General features: G+C 57.4%; 2 protein-coding genes across 5 annotated transcripts; one reads left to right on the top strand and one right to left on the bottom strand.

The window, feature by feature from the left end:
- Positions 1 to 166: 166 nt before the first annotated feature.
- CHTF18 (chromosome transmission fidelity factor 18) lies at positions 167 to 11,596 on the bottom strand. Of its 3 annotated transcripts, none has more exons than XM_074919535.1 (22): positions 11,501 to 11,596; positions 11,177 to 11,356; positions 10,894 to 11,011; positions 10,642 to 10,834; positions 10,429 to 10,518; positions 10,239 to 10,291; positions 9,884 to 10,037; positions 8,993 to 9,202; positions 8,134 to 8,231; positions 7,933 to 8,056; positions 7,657 to 7,790; positions 7,192 to 7,285; positions 7,014 to 7,112; positions 6,601 to 6,731; positions 6,163 to 6,325; positions 5,823 to 6,047; positions 5,582 to 5,731; positions 4,556 to 4,686; positions 2,679 to 2,823; positions 1,728 to 1,835; positions 901 to 958; positions 167 to 425 (listed from the first exon to the last, which is right to left on the bottom strand). In XM_074919535.1, exons 1-22 carry the CDS (start codon positions 11,580 to 11,582, stop codon positions 289 to 291), a joined length of 2,877 nt encoding a protein of 958 aa, XP_074775636.1. In that variant the 5' UTR covers positions 11,583 to 11,596; the 3' UTR covers positions 167 to 288. The 3 variants fall into 3 exon arrangements, with proteins under 3 accessions (XP_074775636.1, XP_074775637.1, XP_074775635.1); XM_074919536.1 differs by having other exon boundaries at positions 168 to 425; positions 10,642 to 10,816; positions 11,173 to 11,356; XM_074919534.1 differs by having other exon boundaries at positions 168 to 425; positions 10,642 to 10,816.
- A 294-nt stretch (positions 11,597 to 11,890) lies between these two features.
- Positions 11,891 to 17,836, top strand: RPUSD1 (RNA pseudouridine synthase domain containing 1). 2 transcript variants are annotated; one of them, XM_074919468.1, is made up of 6 exons: positions 11,891 to 12,185; positions 12,445 to 12,636; positions 12,741 to 12,864; positions 13,691 to 13,793; positions 13,883 to 13,984; positions 14,997 to 17,836. In XM_074919468.1, exons 2-6 carry the CDS (start codon positions 12,455 to 12,457, stop codon positions 15,395 to 15,397), a joined length of 912 nt encoding a protein of 303 aa, XP_074775569.1. In that variant the 5' UTR covers positions 11,891 to 12,185; positions 12,445 to 12,454; the 3' UTR covers positions 15,398 to 17,836. The 2 variants fall into 2 exon arrangements, with proteins under 2 accessions (XP_074775569.1, XP_074775570.1); XM_074919469.1 differs by lacking the exon at positions 13,883 to 13,984.
- The last annotated feature ends 1,306 nt before the right edge of the window (positions 17,837 to 19,142 follow it).

Raw genomic sequence — 19,142 nt, 5'->3', positions numbered from 1 at the left:
GTTTTTATAAAACATTTTTAGTGATTCAAAACCTTCTTTTGTATATTGTAGGATATAACTTTGCAGCAAAACAGGCAAAATATGACAACTAAGGGTTTATAACGGAAATAAACAGAGCAATACTTTATGATTTTTTTATATATATTTTATTTTTTTTAAACAAGTGGGTACTAAAAAATAAACTAACCAAGGCTCATGCACACACATCCCATCCATAGGTTAGAAAGCCAAATCAGCTCATCCCTTCAGTTCCATCCCCGTAATTTCCTGGGCTTCACCTCTGCCCTGCTAGAGCAGGTCCTTGATGTAGATGTTCCTCCTGACAGCGTTGGAAACCCCTTCATTAAACCTGAACCAGACATCGCTCTTCCCCACGGCCTTTCCCATCTGGCTCTCGAGCAACTCTTCCTTGGAGGCCTGAGGGGCTGCAGGGGGGGGAAGATCAAGGTTAAAAACTTGCAGAAACCCTTAAAGTTATAACGTGTGCCCAGGCTACACAGGCAGGTGGAGGCACGGGGTGGGGGGTTTGTATTGGCAAAGCTGTTGCTCCCACATCCTGGATCCTGTGAGCACCTGTGGTACCACAACCCTTCCCCCCCAGCTCAGGGGAGTTGTTGGCCCTTTAAACACTGTCAGAAGCCACTGACCTGCTTGCACCCCCCCCCAGCGCCCTGTGCCATGGCCAGCTCACCCAATACCCCCCTCCCCACCCTGCCCATGGCCCCTGGGGTGCAGCATGGAGGGACACAGCCCCTGTTTGGGGGTGTGGGGTCTGAGGACTGTGAATGCAGTGACCCCCTCGGCAGCACCTGTGGCCACCTCATCCCTCTGTCACCCACCCGTGGCCACCTCATCCCTCTGCCACCCACCCTGTGGCCACCCTGTCCCTCTGCCACCCACCCGTGGCTGTGGCCACCTGCTGCCGCTGAAGTGGCCGCCCGAAGAAGTCAGTCTCAGGCTGTGAAAAGCGAAAACAATTAAAAAAAATAAAAAAAGCAGAAGGTGAGTACGGTTCTGTCAGCATCTGCATTTACAGCTCACATTTGGAGGGCCAAGAACAAGTTGAGTTTCTCTCTCTGCAAGGCTAGATGCTAGACACCACTCAGCTCTGCCCAATTTTAAGCTAAGTCAGGCCTAGACTGGGGGTCTTGCACACAGTCATCACCCCACACTTAGGCCTGTGCCAGCCCCTTCCCCCTTCAAGCCCCGGCACAGAAGGAAGCCGCCAAGCAGAAGCCGGATGCAAATCCTGCAGAAAGGGCCAGTGGCCTCAGTAAAATGCAAATGGCATTCAAAATCGGGTGGGAAAGACAAACCTTAAGGCTCATCGTGCTAAAGTGGGATTTATGGGCAGCTGAGGTCGTGGAGAGGTGTGGGGGACACACACACACCACCTCTTGCCCCTCTTGGCTCAGCGGAGCTGCGGGTGCCCTCCCCACCCCACGAGCAGCTCCTTGCAGCACCCACTGGCCAAAGTTCAGCTATTTTAACCCACTCTTTCCTTCCCCAGCTCTGAAAGCTTCGCGGGGCACGTCCGTGATTGTCACCGTGCTCCAATCCATCCCCATGTTGTAAAGCCAGCGATGCGCTGACGGGACGTGCGCTGCCGAACTATTCTATTAAAAGAAACTGTACTAAAAATAAATAAATACCAACGGAGACAGGCAGCCTCCGGCAGCCCAGGGAGGCACTGGGAGGAAATGAGGTAGAAACTGCAGCCTCCTCACCTTGTCCTCCACCACTGCTCTCCGGACAATGTGCTCCAGGCGCTGCTGGTGGTTTGGGGGCACCACGGGCCGCATGTCCCCATGTTCCCCGAGGACATTCCCGGGCTCCTGCGGGACAGAGAGTCTTGAGAGAGGGTCCCTTTGGGGTCAGGCAAGCTCACGGTTTGGGGATCCCCCCCAGGTGATGAACAGCCTGAGGTGCCTTGTCACCCCCCTCTATTTGCTGCCAGGTTTGATGACATTATCCAAACGACCTGGGAAGGAATTTTTCATCATTTTCAGCATCGCTTTGGGCATGTGCGTGTTTGCAGCCGCTTTTCCCTGGGACTTCACAGTCGGCACCGTGTAAACAAGGAGCCTTCAGAGATGTTTTTGCAGCATCACTTTGCCCCATGCATCCCCTGAGCTCCAAGAAGGGGCTCCCAGGGATTAATTATCCCCACAGCACCAGGGCAGAGCAGGCACCAGCTACACCCAAGTTGTTTCTCAGCCTTTTCCACCTCCTCCTGCCCAATCCTCCATGAAGAGTTTTGGTGGTGGGCAGAGTAACTCTGCTCCTCCTGGGGGCTTTGGGACCTTGGGGAGGATTGAAGTGAAGCAGAGAGAGAACATGCAGCAGGAAAGAGCAGGGTCAGCTCCCCCACAGACACATACAAATCACAGCCAGACAAACTATCTCATCACAACCCTCATTAAAGGATTGAAGGGCTGAAAGCTTTAACTCACTGCGAATGTTTCTTTCCACAATTCCTGCAAAAAGATGAGCCCTTCAGGCACGGATGTGCTGCCTGAAGACAGATGTGCAGGCAGACAGCTATGACTGTGGGGATTAATCCTGGATTTCCATTTGCAGAGCAAAAGCTTTGGAAACACCAGGTCCCCACACTGGCCCTAAGGACTTTATCCCCACCGATGCACCCACCACCCTGAGGACACCACAAGCCCTCCTACCTCGCCCAGGTTTCGTGCCTGCAGCAAAGCCTCAGTCCTCCTCATCTTCTCCAGCTCAATCTCCCTGGCGATGAGTTGCTTGGCCTGGTAGGTGAGCTGCCTGCGAGCCGGCAGGTCCGGGAACCGGCAGACGTCCTCCACATTCCTGCGTCGTGGAGAGCAGGAAGCAAGAGAAAAATCAATCAATACCAAAAATTAAAAAAGCATTATGCAAACTACAGCCTGAGAAATCCCCCAGACTCTCAGCCCCGTCCCCTCCAGCCTCTCAGTATGATCCTGGCCACGATGCCTCAGTTTCCCCATCACTGCCCTCCCTGAGTCTGTGCGTGTGATGGCAACACTGGAAGATGCCGGGCATGTGGAGCTAGGTTGCTGCAGGGTATCTCATCTGAACAGGACCTCAGGAGGGATTACGTGCTTTTTAATCTCGGTTTTAATGCAAGAGGAAATGGCAGGTGGGTCTGTGCTGAACAGATTGCCCTGAAAAAGCCACAGTCACAGCCCAGCTTGGGCACAAGCAGCACCACAGCCCGTTGCATGAACCCTGAGGTCCCTGCGGGGAACTGTTTAATTGAGATATAGCCATGAACAGTAATTTTGGCTAATCAGAGCAGTTTTATTCTTAACAAGGTTGGTGCCCCAGATCTGGAGTCAGGCCTCTTTCAGTACAGCAAAAGCCCAGGTGCCGTCCTAGCACCCAGAAGCCAGCTGGGTCAGTTCCTCTACCAGCTGTAAATATTTCACGCTTCATTCACATTCAATATTATTCCTCTTAAAATAAAAGGAGCAAAGTCCTGTGTCAGATGACTTTGCAGTCATACAGAAACTCGCTGTCAAATCCATGATTTTAAAAGTTTACAAGAGGAAACACAGGTTTTGGTGTCGACAACAGCTTTGTTTGCCAGAGAGATGCTGGGATGCGACTCGCAGGTGCCACCAGGACATGACACCCCCGTGGTCTCCACCATCACTGTGTGTGGCCAGGAAACAGGCTCAGAATTCACCAAAAAAAAGTGAAGCAAAGCAACGCGCCTGCTTGTGCTACGTGGCCCCCAATGTCCCCCAGTCTCCCCATGGCTGTATTTTGGTGCCCAGCATGGGGAGGGGAGGGCAGGACAGGTCCCTACAGCCGCTGCAGCTCCCACAGGCCTTTCCACAGGAAAGAAAAAAAATAAAAAATAAAGTGCTTCACTGTAATTAGATACAGCTGCTTGATTTAACAGAGGCTAATTTTTGTAATTAACTTTGCACCAGGAAGACATTAGCATTGCTCCTAGCTGTGGTCGGGTCTGTACGACTTCACTGAAGTGTCAGGAGTTTAGGGCTCTGTATATAGTTAAAGCACAGTGAGACTCGGGTCTAGCAGCAGCTGGCTGTCAAAATACAAACTAACCGTGGCTACAGTGACCTGTGTGCAATGTGCCCAGGTGGACCTGCTCTCCCCTGCTGCCACAAGCCCCCAGAAGCTCCAGTCCCTCCTCTGCCAGCTCTGGCAAAAGCCAAAGGCAGCTCCCTCCTTTCCCTTAATCCCATTAAAGCAAAAGCAGCCCTGCTTTGGCCTCAGCCTGAGGGAGTGAGGGGGCAGCCGGACCACACTGCAGCTGGAGCAAAGCCAGTGGCAGCCCTGAGCACCCGCCAGGCTCTGGGGCTCCTCCTTTAAAAAACAAAAGGAAAAAAAGCAGATAATCAGAGCAAGTCGGGTCCCTGCAGCCGTCCCAGCACTGGGCAGCTCGCACCAACCTGTCTGCCATTGCCAGAGAAACCTCTGAGCTCTTGCTGCAAGAAATCAGCTCGATGCCATGATGTTTTCAGGCCCAGACTCCTTCCCAAACTGTTATTTTTGAGCCCTACGCCTTCTCCCCACCCTTGGGACTTACGGGTCAAGCTTGTAGACGTACTGGCCCTCGGGCAAGCGTTCCTGGTGGTAGGTGAGGTTGTAGGCCAGCATGGTGCTGATGAGGTCTGCCAGCTGCTGCTTCTCCTTCAGGCTGTAGAGCTGGGTGTTCACCTGGGGAGGAGGAGAGCAGAGCCCAGCAAGGGGAGAGCATCACTAACCCAGAATGATTTCTAAACACAAAAATAACCCGGAGCATGGGGTTTGTCTCTCTAGGAGAAAGGACAGTTAATACCCGCGGGGTTCAGACCAAGTTTAGTTTCCTATTAGGGACACACGTACCTCGCAGCGCAGGGACGGTCCTTTCCGACAGCCCCAAGGGTAAATGTACCCAATGCAACCACAAGTGCAGGTGAACCTGCTGCTGGAAGGTCCCCCCAAGCCCCCCCTCAATGGGTGCAGCGGTCCAGGAATCGCAGGACCAGCACTCAGGTATCTCAGTGCTGTATACCCAGCTTTTTTTAAATTTTCTACGATAGGTGACTGTTAAACCGGTGCTGAGGGCTCTCTAGGTTTCTCAAATCTGTGTTACAGTGGTAAGTTTAAGAGTTAGCTTTTGAACTGAGGAGGTAAAAACAGAGAAATATTTCTAGCCTGGTTTATACTCTTTGCCCCACTACGATACCTGTATGTGTTTGTTTGGCAGTCAAGGGGAAAGCAATCTTAATACATGATGAGCTGTATTTCGCACATTTAAGGCTTTCAGTGGCTTTTACAACTTTTGTTATCCTAAATAAGCTACGCTGGTCAAGCTTTCTACAAAAGTGTACATGTATCTAAATCGACACAATGTTAAGTAAAACTCCATAGAAATTCTGTTCTTGTGTTGTCATCTGCATTGGCTGCAATCAGGTCAAACCAACCCCAAATCCAGGACGGAGCTCTGGGATAGCTCAGCCTGGGTGATGCAGAGCAGGGGATACATCCCAGCCCTCGCTGAGGGGGGGTGGTTTGCAGAGGGGACATGTCATGTGTCCACCGCAGTGAGAAGGGGCTGGCGGGAACTCACCGGTCGGAGCTTGGGGGCGATGATGTCCAGCAGCAGACAGAGCACCTCCAAAACGAGGGGCTGCTGCCCCGCGCGGCTGCGGGCGCTGGGCGTTATCCCCGACACCATGGACACGACGAGGTTCTGCATGTGGTTCAGCTTGGCCAGGGCCTGGGAGGGAGCAGGGATGACTCAGCCACAGACACGCCCGTGGGTGACAGAGCTGGAGCCACGCTGCCACCGTGCCCTCCCCGGGACTTGCCTCGTGCTGGCTGCTGGGGTAAGCGAGCCGGGGGATGGTGGTGGCCGCGAAGAGCATGTGGAAAGCCACGGGCAGGAAGGGCAGGTATCGCATCAGCTGGAAGCTCTGCCCGTGCAGGACAGCCCGGCTCAGCAGGTCGGAGAAGCTCAGCCACTCCAGAGCCAAACACACCGAGCTGAGACTGGAGTCCCGCAGCTTCATGTTCAGGAAATTGTCGTACAGACCCTGGAAGCGGGCACGGGATTAGGGACAGCCCGTGGCTGGGTGGACGGTCCCGCTGGACTAAGCTCAGCTCCAGCACAAGGAAGACCCCCCCAGCTCTCCCCTTTGGCTGCTCTACCTGTGCCAGCTTCTCCTGCTCCCCCGAGGAGATGGCGAGGTGCAGGATGTGGTGGAAGCGGTGGGAGGAGGCGTTGAAGGCAGCCGTCCCCCCGAGGTGCAACAGGTCCTCATCACCCACCAGCAGCTGGGTTGGCAAAGCGGGGTCCATCCCTATCCTGTGCCTGGGGGAAGCCCAAAGGGAAGAGCTCAGGGTGACTAGCAAGGAATATTTAAATCCCTGTGGACTGGACTGAAGGCAATCCAAATGCAAATTACTGGGCACTAAAGAGAGTGGCCAGAGAGCATCTGGACACACAAATTTTCTGAAACAAAGTTGGGCTCTCCAGGACCTTTCAGGTTTCCCCACCACAGGCCTTGTAATCAGGGCAGGGGGTAGCAGGAAGCAGTGTGCCCCAAGCTGAAAGCAGACTAATAAATCCACACACCCCCCTTTTACCTTTGGACCTTTGGGAGCTGGAAGATGTCCTGCCAGATGGAGAAGAGCCCCTTGTTTTGGTCCTTCAAGCCGATCTTCATCGTCTGCACCATCTGTACACTCAGCTCCTTCTGGCCTCGGCCGTGCAGGAACTGCAACACAAGCGAGGGGCTGGGAGGGGTGACAGGCACAGCAGGGAGGGAGGGGGATGCTCAAAGCAGCGAGAGGTGCTGGGGAAAGCCAAAGATGGCAACATGTCATTCCTCCTCCATTTGTAGGGGAATCAAGGTTAAAAATAACACAGGGGACGGGATGGACATTTTAGGGAGCTGCCTGGGACACAGATTTTTCCCTCCATCCCCATCTGAGCCCAGAGCAAGTCAAAAGCCACAGCAAATCCGTATCCCCCAGAGACCTCCCGGCAACCCGGGTACCTGCAGGGTGTTTATGCAGGAGCGGATGTCGTTCTCCGTCTTCTCACAGAGCGCCAGCAGCGCGCCCGTGTCCGCTCGCATGCCCTGCCGCAGGGTGATCTGTGGGAGAGGGAGGGTCAGCAGGGAGGGCCCCCCCAAACCCTGGAGGGGGAAAGAGGAGCCCTGGGCCACACCACACCTCGCAGAGCCGCTGGGCGAGCCGGGACGGCGCCGTCCGAGGGAAGTTGAGCAGGAACGATTGCTGCCGCAGCGGCCGGAGGGCAGGGACGTACCTGGCAAAGGGAAGCACAGGAGTGTCTGAGCAAGTCTGGCAGAGGAAGAAATCCAGCGATTGACACTCCGCTCAAAAGAGAGTCAGGTTATCTAGCAGCTGCCCGCACATCACTGCGTGCTCGGGCATGCACAAACGCAACTGTGTGCTCACAGCTGGCCACAGGTCACCCCAGCAGATACAAAACCCAGGGGAGAAGGTTTCAGGAAAGCTGAGCGTGTTGCAGTTTTACATTTTGTAAAGTATTTCTAAGCTGACAGCAGATAACATGGCACATGAGGACTTTGGCTGGAGGCAACAGCAGCTGTCCTCATTGCCTGGGGCAGAGGTCTCGGCTCCCCACCCCTCCCCAGACACGCAGGAGACACTGACTGGTCATTGCAGATGCAGATGATGGGTCTGAGCAACAATCCACCTTCACGCCGCCTCCTCCGGCCCGTGCCGGCCGCTGCCTCAGCCTCCGTGTCTTTATGGTGGATGATGTTCAGCAGCACGTTGATAGATGCCTTGGAAAACAAAAAAATTATTGAGGACAGAAGGGATGAATTCTTGCTGATCAGAGGCAGGAAAATGCTCTTAAAATGAACGCTAAGAGGGTAATAGTTAAGCGGTTAATGCAAAAGGTGGCCGGATCCAGGCTGGGCTCACCGCGGGCGCCCCGTCTATCTCATCGATGATCAGGCAGTTGGGCTTCTCGTTGGTGCCCAGCACAGACTTCATCTGGGTGGCAGCTTCAATGCGGGTTTTGAAAACCTCAGGGCTGCGGTCATCGCTGCAAGAGAAGGTGGCGTCAGGCTGCTGCGGCAGGTCCTGGGGCAGGGCAGGGCCGCGCAGCCAGCACAGGCTCACCTGGCATTCATCTCGACGGCATTGTACCCCGCGTGCTTCGCGATGACGTGGGCCAGCGTCGTCTTTCCCAAGCCAGGTGGGCCACAGAGCAGGGCTACCTGCGGCAGAGAGGCTAAATGTCAGCCCGGCAGGCAGCGAGGCAGGGCTTCCTCCAGCACCCACCAGGCTGCCATGTGCAGGGTCAGGGCTCTGCAGCCTACAAAATGTTCTGCTTTAACCCTTGGGAGCTGCTGCGCTCCTTTGTAGACTACCAAGAAAAGGGAAAAGTCATGGAGGAGGGAGAATGTAACAGCAACTCTCAGAGGTGACAGCACCATCCTGGAAGCATCTCACATGTATATGTTTAAGTTTGCAGGGCAATAAATAGAAAAGGCTGAACAAAATCCCTTTCAGAATTACGTGCCTGGGAAGTAATGCTCAGTATCTATTTTTTGTTTCTCATTTTTTATACCCTCTCACTGGACAGGTTGAAGCTGGTAAGCTGGTCTGGGTATGCTCTCTCTGCTCCCTCTAGCATTTGAGCATCACTGCTCTTTTCTGGATGCAGAAACTCCAGCGCAAAATCATGTCACATCTGCCCCTAACAAAGAAAGTCAAAACCAACCTCTGCTAAAAAGGGTAGATCTTCCCTCAACCAGCCCATTTAATTTGGTTGGAGGAAGTATGTTCCCCTCCCCTTGTTATCACATTACACAAGCCCAAAGCAATGACAAAACCCCATATTCACCAAGAAGAAACAAGGAATCCAATTTCTCCTAGATCTGTAGTGGAGATGGGGAAGATCTTGCTCCTCATCTCGGCGGCAGGGTGAGGGGGACGGGAGAGGAGACCCCCTGCAGCAGCGTCCTGTCCTGCTCACCTTGTATTTGGGTCTCTTGTGCTGGTCCAGCTCAGCCTCCAGCATCTCCTCTGTCAGCTGGACCTTTGTTTTCCACTTATTCTGCTGCTCCTTAGGCTGGCTGAATGTAGGATGAGCTTCAGTGCTGGGCTTGGCCTTCACAGCCCTCTCCTTCCCGAACACCACTGTGTCCCAGAGCTTGAGCCACTTCAGAAGGCAGCGGTTTGTGTACTGCGTGTGGGCGAGGAAGCAAACAAACCCATCAAACCTCAGAAGGATCCAGCTGCGGACAGAGGAAGGGCCTCTCCTTCACAGCTTAAAAACCAGCGTGGCCTGCAGAGGAAGGAGCTGAGCTGGGGAAGCAACGCACAGCGTGTCTGCCCAGGCAGACCTCGAGCGGGTGGCATGTCACCTCCTGCCACAGCAGCAGCCGCCCAGGTTTCCTCCGGGCATCTCTCTGGGACAGCACAGGAAGGCAGTTTCCCTTCCTGCCTCGGCCACCATCCCACAGGGCAACCGAAGACAAGTCACGTCAGCCCTGCTGTCCCTTGCCTGTCTTGGCTCAACCCAGCACTTTTCAGCCTCTTCCATAATTTCCAATTCCCTACTAATCTTCTAATATTCAAAAAGAAACCCAAAACAGCCAACAATTCCTGGCTAAAGTCCTATTTTTTCATCTTATTTTTGTCATCTTTCATAGTCTCTTTTCTCAGAAAGTCCACAGCTGAAAACCTCCCACCCCGAGCTCTCGGCAGCAGGCCTATCCCTGGGCAGGGCTAGCATGGATGGAGCCCCCCCAGCCAGTGGCAAAAAGGCAGCACCATAAAACCTTGACCCCACAGCATTAAGGAAGAGTTATACAAGTGGTAAACCCACCCAAACCCCAAGCGCCCGCTTCTCCTAGTGCCTCACATCATCACTGAGCAGCTCCATGTAGCGTCGGGGCATGAATTTGTCCACCCAGAGGCAATGCAGGGCAGACTCCTCCTCGTCTGCCGGCTCCGCTACCCTGGGGGGCTCTGGGCTCTCAGTGCTGCTCTCGGTGCTGGTCTCCCTCTCGAGGCAACTGCAAGAAGAATTAATTTGCCCCAAACCACCCAGAGAGCCAGGGGAGGGCTGGAAATTACACCCGGACTTCCCAAGCTGGGGATGCTGTGGGAAAAGAGGCTCCTCTGCTCACAGGTCTCCAAAACCTGGATGTCATCGGAGCATTTTGGGAGCCGCAATCCAACAGCGGAGGAAGTGGGATTTCGTCCCAACACATCACCTGTTTATTATCTCCGTCAGCTGCTGCGACGCCTCCAGAACACGCCTTCGACGCTTGAGCACAAAGAGGGCGAGAGGGGGGTCAGAGACACCCCCCCAACCCACAGCTGGGGGGAACAGGGATTCGGGAGCCAATGCGGTGGCTATCCAGGGGTGGCAGGGGAAGGTGGGAAGGTCGGTAGATGTGATACCTCTTCATGCACTTGTTCCTTTAGGTAGGAGAAAGGTACCCCCAGCAAGTGCAGCGGCCTGCGTGCATTCCAGCCCAGGGAATCATGGAGCTGCGAGGACCAGAGGACACACACCAACACTCAGCACAAATATTTTATGCTTCATCAAAGATCCCCTCCTGAAGCAGGTGGAGATCACAGAGAAGCATGCCCAGCCTTCAGATCCCTCCTTACCTCCACCCCTGTCCTGAAGGGATCATCTTTCACCACCATGAAGACCCTGGTGCCCTCAGTGGACGTCACGTTGATGTAATCCTCCAGGATGGGCGGCCGCTTGAGGACCTGCTGCTTCTTGGAGGGCGGCGTGGTCTGCAGCGGGGCCATGCCACTTGTCTCCAGGGGGTCCAAGCTGGAGAAAAGCAGGTTCCTTTAGAAGGGGCAAGGAAAAGAGCCCTTGAACCCCACTGAAGGGTCAAGGTGGCCAACCTGGCAATCTGGGGAGCCTCTGGGCCAGGATCCCAGCGGACATCAGGAGCCAACTCATCATCTGCACCAAAGTTGAGTTTCTTAACAGCTTCCAGGCGCTGTCGCTTGGGCTTCGGGGCTGTGAGAGACACCAGGGCAGGAGGAAGAGAAGCATCACTGATGGAAGGTGGATGCTAGGCTGCTCCTCCAGCAGCACCCTGAGCCGCTCGGGGTGGGGGGGAAAGGGGTCACCAGCACCCGGGCACCCTCCGGGGCTGCAGATCTGCCTTAGGACCAAACCTACTGCGGGCTGCGGGCGGCGGCGGGGAGCCGGGCGGGTCGCAGCCCCGGTCCCTTTTCCTGAGGTTGGTGCCTCCCGCGCCGCTGCCCCCGACGGGGTCCCTGGGGGGGTCGGGCTCCTCCAGCAGCTGCCTCCTGCCCCGGAACTGGGAGATTTTGGGGGTAGCGGGTGGGGATGGGTCACCTGCAAGAGGCGTGACACGACACAGCGCCGGTCACCGGAGGGGACCCGCGGTGGGGCAGGCACACGCGGCTCCGCGCAAAGCCCGGCCCCTGCCCGCTGCCTCTCTGCTCCCGGCAGCGGACCCGGCGCGGCGGCACGGCCCACCTCCCAGCTCGGCCAGCACCTCCAGCTCGGCCGCGAACCGCTGGTCGAAATCCTCATCGGAGCCCTCCCCGGGGGCCGCCATGGGCCGCGCCGGCCCCGCGCCCCGCGCTTCCGGCCGCCGCGCGACCCGCGGAGCCGCCGCTGATTGGACAAATCGCGCCGGCCCGGAAGCGGCGGCGGCGGCGCTGATTGGATGCGACGCGCGGCGGGACGCGGCGGCGGCGGCGCTGATTGGATGCGACGCGAGGCGGGACGCGGCGGCCGCGGCGCTGATTGGATGCGACGCGCGGCCCGGGCCCGCCGCCGCCGCCGCCTAGTGGAGGCGATGTAGCGGCTCGCCGCCCCGCCCGGCCCGGCCCGGGGACGGCGCTGCAGGGCGGTGCGGGGGGGGGGGCGGGGTGTTGGCTTCGTGCCCTCCGCCGTGTCCCGTGTCCCCTCCGCCGTGCGTGGCGGTAGGAGCGGGGGGAAGGCCGAGCCCCGCCGTCGGGCTGGATCGGCCAAGCCCCGTGAGTCTGCGGGGCCTCCACGCGTGACACAGGGACGGGGACGGAGCCTCCACGCGTGACACCGAGATAGCGGCAGAGCTGTGGGGTGTGACACCGGCACGGCCGCAGGACTGCGTGGGCACTGGCGCGGCACGGTCACAGCACCGGTAGCTCTGTGGGACCTGCACAGGGTGACAGCGGTAAGGCGGGGGGCCCCGTGCGGGGGGACGTCGGTGTCACCCGGGGACCAGTGCGGTGGGATACCGGTACCGCTGCAGCACCGGTACATCCCCAGTCCTACCCGGGGTACCCCCACCACCGGGCCCGGCTCCCTGCCCCTCTCCCTTGGGTCCCTTCGCCCCCCCCGGGGTGCTGTACCCGTCCCCGGGGGTGCACAGCCTGTGGCTGGGGGCTTTTCCCGCCCCACTGACCCCACAATTCCCCTGACGCTCCCCGCAGGGCGCTGGCCATGGAGCCGGGCACCATCGACAACCTGTCCATCCTGTACCAGAGCTCCGACTTCATCGTGGTCAACAAGCACTGGGACCTCCGCATCGACAGCAAGATGTGGTACGAGACACTGACCCTGCAGAGCCAGCTCAAGTACCGCTTCCCCGAGCTGGCCGACCCCGACACCTACTACGGCTTCAGGTGAGCAGCCGGGGACCGAAGCGGGCTGTGTCCTGCCTGGGAGGGCCAGGGGTACACGGCCCGAGGGCCCGGGGATGCTCCTCTGCCTCCCATCTCCTCCCCAGGTTCTGCCACCAGCTCGACTTCTCCACCAGCGGGGCCCTGTGCGTTGCGCTCAACAAAGCAGCAGCTGGAAGTGCCTACAAGTGTTTTAAAGACCGGCTGGTGACAAAAGCTTATCTTGCCCTGGTAAGCCCATGCTGCTAAGTCCTGCTTCTGGACATATCTTCTGGTTTTGCTAAATGGCTGTAGGTGAAGTCTTCACTTAGGTGAAGTGGCCTGGCCTTTGCTTCTTGTCATCCTGGCGCTGGTGAGGAGCGATAGCCGGCTGAACAGGAGCCAGCAGTGTGCCCAGGTGGCCAAGAAGGCCAGTGGTATCCTGGCTTGTATCAGCGCTGGCGTGGCCATCAGGGACAGGGAAGGGATCTTACCCCTGGACTCGGCACTGGTGAGGCCGCCCCTCGATGAGTGGGTTCAGTTTTGGGCCCCTCCCTCCAAAAAGGCCATTGAATGACTCGAGCGTGTCCAGAGAAGGGCAACGGAGCTGGGGCAGGGTCTGGAGCACAGGTCTGCTGGGGAGCGGCTGAGGGAACTGGGGGGTTTAGTCTGGAGAAGAGGAGGCTGAGGGGAGACCTCCTGGCCCTCTGTAACTCCCTGCCAGGAGGGTGCAGAGAGGGGGGATGAGTCTCTTGACCCAAGGACCCAGCGCCATGCCCAGAGGGAATGGCCTCAAGCTGCCCAGGGCAGGGTCAGGCTGGCTCTGAGGAAGGATTTCTGTGCAGAAGGGGCTGTTGGGCGTTGGAATGGGCTGCCCAGGGCAGGGGGGGAGTCCCCATCCCTGGAGGGGTTGAAGAGTCGGGTTGACCCAGCGCTGAGGGATCTGGGGGAGTTGGGAACGGTCAGTGTGAGGTTCATGGTTGGACTGGAGGAGCTTCAAGGTCTTTTCCAACCAAGATGATTATGTGGTTCTGTGAGTGCCAGGGCTGGGTTTGCAAACAGACTTTCTGCCCTGCAGGTCAGGGGCCACGTCGGGCAGAGCCGGATGACAATTCACTACGCCATAGGGAAGAACACAACCGAGGGCATGACCCACATGATGTGCATCGACGGGACAGAGGGTGAGTGGCTCCTGTGCCCTGCCTGCGCTGCCCAGTTCCCCTGGGCCGTGCTGGGGGGGCAGCTGACCCCCCTCCGGATCTTGTTGCAGGCTGTGAAAATCCCAAACCTTGCCAGTCGGAGCTGATTGTGCTCGAGCACGGGTCCTACAGTGGAGACCCTGTAACCAAAGTGCTGCTGCAGCCACTGACAGGTGGGAGCGGGGGGCCAGGGTGGCACGGGGGCCGCTGAGGCTGGGCAGGCAGAGGCAGCAGAGGTGCTGCTGCAGGAACTGAGCCTGCAGCCCTGTGCCTCGGTTGCAGCATGGTGGCACAGGATTGCCCCAACCCAAGTGCAAGGTCCTGCCCATGGGTCGGGGCAATCCCAAGCACAAACACAGGCTGGGCGAGGAGTGAATGGAGAGCAGCCCCAAGGAGAAGGACTTGGGGGGGGTTGGTTGACAAGAAGCTCAACACAACCCAACAAAGTGCATTTGCAGCCCAGAAAGCCAACCGTGTGCTGGGCTGCACCCAGAGCAGTGTGGGCAGCAGGGCGAGGGAGGGGATTCTCCCCCTCTGCTCTGCTCTCGTGAGACCCCCCTGCAGGGCTGGGTCCAGCTCTGGGGCACCAACATCAGAAGGACACGGACCTGCTCGAGCAGGACCAAAGGAGGCCACGAAGATGCTCAGGGGGCTGGAACACCCCCCTGTGCGGACAGGCTGAGAGAGTTGGGCGGTTCAGCTGGAGAAGAGAAGGCTCCGGGGAGACCTTAGAGCGGCCTCCCAGGGCTGAAAGGGGCTGCAGGAAAGGGGGAGGGACTCGTCGTCAGGGAGCGTAGGAATAGGATGAGGGGCAACGGTTTTAAACTGAGAGAGGGGAGATTTAGATCAGATCTAAGGAAGAAATTCTTCCCTGTGAGGGTGGTGAGGCCCTGGCACAGGTTGCCCAGAGAAGCTGTGGCTGCCCCCTCCCTGGAAGGGTTCAAGGCCAGGTTGGACGGGGCTTTGGGCAACCTGGGCTAGTGGAAGGTGGCTGCGGGGTGGAACTGGATGATCTTTAAGGTCCCTTCCAACCCAAACCAGTCTATGATTCTATGGCAGCACAGTAAAAAACAGCCTCAAAAGGGCTGAGTGGAGCCAAGGTGTGTTGTCACCTCGCAGCATTGTGCCCTCGAGGAGGGCTTCAGGGGTAACCTGTGTCGCCGATCCCTCCCGCTGTCCCTCTAGGGCGGACTCATCAGCTCCGAGTTCACTGCAGCGCCATCGGCCACCCCATCGTGGGGGACTTCACCTATAGCCACAAGAAGGACAGCAGTCCCTATAGGATGATGCTCCACGCCTACTACCTGCGCATCCCCACCGGCAAGGAGCTCATCGAGGTCTGTGCTCCCGACCCATTCGTCACTGCCATGGACAGCAACTGGGTGCCCCACCACGTCACTCACCGGCTGGATGAGACCATCCAAGAGCTGAAGGACCAGATGCTGCAGAAACAGGAGGAGGAGGAGAGCCAGGAAGCTGTCGTTGGTGGTGGTGCAGAGGAGGCACTGGGTGAAGCCAAGAGCCCGGAGACGGAGGAGCAGCGAGCCCGGTGCGAGCAGTGGTTGGCCGAGTGGGCTCTGGAGTGAGCACAAGCCACGTCTCTGCATTTCCAGCCCAACGCTCCCATTTTTGTCCCAGTGGGTCCCCGCGGAGCCCAGCACTGACTCCACATCTGCACTTTCCGTATGCCATGGCTTCCCTCACTTCTGGGGCTGGGATTAGGCAGATTTTAGCAGCGATTAGGATGGGTTTATTTTTTAATGTTACACATTATCCATCTGGCCACTGGATGCCCCTTTCCTAATTGCAGGTCTCCGCAGCAGAGTCAGTGTGTCACGTACCAGCTTAGAGTGACTCCAAAGCTTTACGTCCCTGTCGCGGGGCTCGGGCGCAGCGCGGATGCCGTGTTTGCTGGGAGCATGATGGACGTAGCCACACACCCTCAGCGCTGGGATGCTAAAATACAGCGCAGCAAAGGGCAGGGAGAACATCCTGGCTGCAGCTTGGGTGCCCTTGTTCCCTGTTCCCACTCCCTGCTCTCCAGCCTGCTGCACTCATGGGTATACTCATTGTGGGGGAGTTGGGGGAGTGGGGAAGGGGCTGAAATGCAGCCCAGGGACACCGACAACCCCCCACTAGTCCTGGGGCAGCCCTGGGTGTTTTGCTCAGTGCAGGAGAGATCCCTGCCTTCCCGTCACTGCCTACGTGCTTTCCTTCCTGCCTCAGCCCACGTGTGGTTTTTTTAAAGGTTTGATGAAGGCAAGTGAGTTGATACGAATAGGTTTTAAACTTTTTTCAAATTTCTATGAGAAGAATCTAGTCTTTTAGCAGTTCTGAAATATGGGTGGTCTCAGAAATGAGTGTATTTTTAGTACTTCTATGGTCAGATAGCAGCCTAAAGCTTTTTTAATAGATCTTATTATTCCTTGTACTAGCATTGCCTTTCCCTAGCACCCACTTTTATCCTGGGTGTGGACGTAACCCCTGCTGAGACAGCTCAGAAGACACAAGCCCCTTTCTGCTTTACCCAGATGAGGGGGAATAAGTATCATGTTTTGGTCCTGTCACATGGCTCCTCGCTGGCAGGTTGCTGCAGGGGTGTCCGCAGCGGAGGCAGATCCTTTGGGTGGGCAGCTTGGGAGGGCTCTGGAGCAGTGAGAGTGGCCCAGGAGATGGTTGAAGCTGAGAGGAAGGACTGAGAAGAGTGGGAAGGAGCTCAGCTCTCATGCCGGTGCTCAGCTTTGCAAGATGCCAAGAGGTTTCTCTGGAAGTGCCCTTGCTTTGCCAGTCAGCAGTGTGCTGCTTCGCCCTCTCCTTCCCATCCTGCTCATCCTTTGCAGCCCGTGGAGGATGTTTAGAAAATTAAGAGAGCCGGGTGGCTGGCGTGGGCTGGGGAGGGACAGAGGTGGCTGGAGCCCATTGCATACAGAACCCGGGGGTATCCAGCACTGAGCCACCACATCAGCAGAGTAATTGTCATCCCACAAGCTCTGTCCCATTTAAAATTCACCTGACAGTGGTTTCATGCAACTACTATTCCTAGCCTGAGAGGGATAAAACGGCACAGCCCTCTCCTCGTGGGTGAACGCACTGGGCGGGTCACCGAAACCCCGTGGGGTGTTGCATCACCCGTCCCATGCATCCCCGGTGCTGGTGGGTGCGAGCTCAGTGTGCTGTGGCACACGGCTGGGGACGAGGTGGCCGTCACCTCACTTTGGTGGCTTGGTGGGAGGCGCTGCCATCTGCTGCAGGGTGGGGACAGGCACCGAGTGAGGACCGTGGGCTCATGAGCTGGTGGCAGAGGGCTCAGGGGGGGTTTGGAGGAGCAGGGATCTGTCTCCTTCCTCCCAGGCCCTGTCCCACCTCCCAGGAGTGGCCAGGGAGGGGAGAGGCAGCCACAGGCGGGTCCCGAAGCTGTAAATTAACGCCATGAACTTGTTTGCCAAAGAATGAACGTGGGTGATGTGCACAGGAGGTCCGGGAAGGTGATGGGTGAGATTTGCAGCATCAGAGTCGGGACACAGCCTCCCCTCCCACGGGTCCCGCTGTGGGACTGGTCCCTGCCACGTGACAGGGGACATGTCTGGGACGAGGCTGCCCTTGGCCGTGGGGATGTGGGGACATGCCAGTGCCCACGCACAAGGGGACACCGATCAGTGCTGGGGGGGCTGGCACTCGGTGCTCGCCCCACATCAAGCCCACACACCACCCATCAGCCTTCATTGTGTTGCACTTTTACCCAACACTGCGGGAACCAGAGAACTTTTCCTCACCCTGCAGAGAGGTGTTTTCCAGGCGCCCTTCCTGACTCCCCTCCACATCCCCTCCACATCCAGCCCCGCTCCCTCCTCTCTGCCATCACTACCACGGGGCCATGTGTTGCATCGCGTGTGAACCCACTCGTGCATTAGGATCGGGGTGGGTTTGCGATGGGTTGTGTGTCTCGTGATGTTCTGTACAGCTTGTGATAACCCTTATTTCTTGTTGGACATTACCATAGTAAACCATTACCTGTGTATCCTGCAGTTCACCCTCTGGTCTCTCAATCCACACTGCTCCTGCAGCAGGGCCGGTGCCGGGGGCTTCCAGGAATGAGCCCGGACCGGCGCAGCGGGACCAGCCTCAGAGCTCCAACCTGGCCAACCTGTTGTGTAAGCACCAGCTCTCACCCTCGCCCTGCCGAAAGTCCCCTGGCCAAAACCACCCAGGTTGTCTTCCTGAAAGCCCTCCCAGATTTAGTAACTCTGACACAGATGACCAGGGATGCCTGAGGTATCTGGGGCAGATGCCACAGCCCCGGCCCTTCCCCTGCCTGTCCCTGCCCGCTGCCCACCCCAGCAGCTGAGATTGTCCTGAACCAAAGAGCAGAAGCAGAAAAAAACCTGATTTTGAAAGATGGCAGCTTTCCCTGGCAAGGAGGTGGGGGAGCAGCCCCAGGGCTGCCGGTGTTTAGGGGGTGCATAGGGAAAGCTGCCACCATGCATGATTTCTATATAACTCCTGTACATCAACAGTCATTCTTTGGGTTGGAGCAGCTGGAAAAGTGAGTGAAGACCCAAGGGGAATTATCTGCAGCCTTCGGGTTGTGAGATTTTTAAAGATTATAAACCTGGCAAGGGCAGAGAAGCAGTTGGTTAAGAGGAGGGAGTGTTTTCAGCCTGCCCAGCGCAGGGAGTTGGAGCCCACCGACCCGCCGAGGCCCCCGCGGGAAGGGGCGTGGGGACAGGCTGCCCAGCCCGCTCAGGTTTGGGGTGGATGCTCCTGTGCTGGCTCCTCCTGAGTTGTTTTGGGGCCAGTTTGAAGCGCCACGGGGACACGGTGGACGCAGTGACCCGCAAAGGGGCCCTGATATGGCCCTGCCCACCTGCTCCAGCCACCTCTGGCCAGCAAGCCCACGGCAGGGGCGGTGTCCCACCAGCAACTTCATAGAAAACAAGTTTCTGTAATTTTACCACTCCAACAAGAGCTATTTTTACAGTAAATCCTTCCAAAATAGAAACCAGAAACACCCACGGGCATTGCCCACGCCTTGGTGCTGCAGGACCGGTTGCTCGGTGGGGGACAGGGACACGTTCCCGGAGCACAGGGGGATGGCAGTCCTTGCTCAGCGCTGTGCCAGTGACTCGGGAGACCCGCTGTAAAGGCTTGATGCCCCCAAATCTGGCTGAGCAGGTGGTGCAGCCAGCCCAGGCAACCGCTCCCGCCCTTCCCTTTTCCCGGGATAAATGCTCACATAACATTTGCTGCTGCACAGCATCAGGTTCCTCCAGGCTTTCATCACACAGCCTTGCAAAGGCTTTGCTTCCTGGGTCTCATTCTTCATGGCATGTT

Source organism: Athene noctua, chromosome 15 (genome assembly GCF_965140245.1).
Source record: "Athene noctua chromosome 15, bAthNoc1.hap1.1, whole genome shotgun sequence".
NCBI classification, from domain to species: domain Eukaryota; kingdom Metazoa; phylum Chordata; class Aves; order Strigiformes; family Strigidae; genus Athene; species Athene noctua.
This window is presented reverse-complemented; position numbering and strand designations above follow the sequence as displayed.

What these genes read in the sequence shown, in the direction of transcription:
- CHTF18 (XM_074919535.1), bottom strand. Translation starts at nt 11,582, where the DNA reads ATGGCGGCCCCCGGGGAGGGCTCCGATGAGGATTTCGACCAGCGGTTC. An exon ending in CAGCTCCCAAAGGTCCAAAG is followed by an intron (nt 6,326 to 6,600) that starts GTAAAAGGGGGG and finishes GGCTTCCCCCAG; the next exon opens with GCACAGGATAGGGATGGACC. An exon ending in TACGTCTACAAGCTTGACCC is followed by an intron (nt 2,824 to 4,555) that starts GTAAGTCCCAAG and finishes TCCACGACGCAG; the next exon opens with GAATGTGGAGGACGTCTGCC.
- RPUSD1 (XM_074919468.1), top strand. Translation starts at nt 12,455, where the DNA reads ATGGAGCCGGGCACCATCGACAACCTGTCCATCCTGTACCAGAGCTCC. An exon ending in GTGCATCGACGGGACAGAGG is followed by an intron (nt 13,794 to 13,882) that starts GTGAGTGGCTCC and finishes ATCTTGTTGCAG; the next exon opens with GCTGTGAAAATCCCAAACCT. An exon ending in GCTGCTGCAGCCACTGACAG is followed by an intron (nt 13,985 to 14,996) that starts GTGGGAGCGGGG and finishes CTGTCCCTCTAG; the next exon opens with GGCGGACTCATCAGCTCCGA.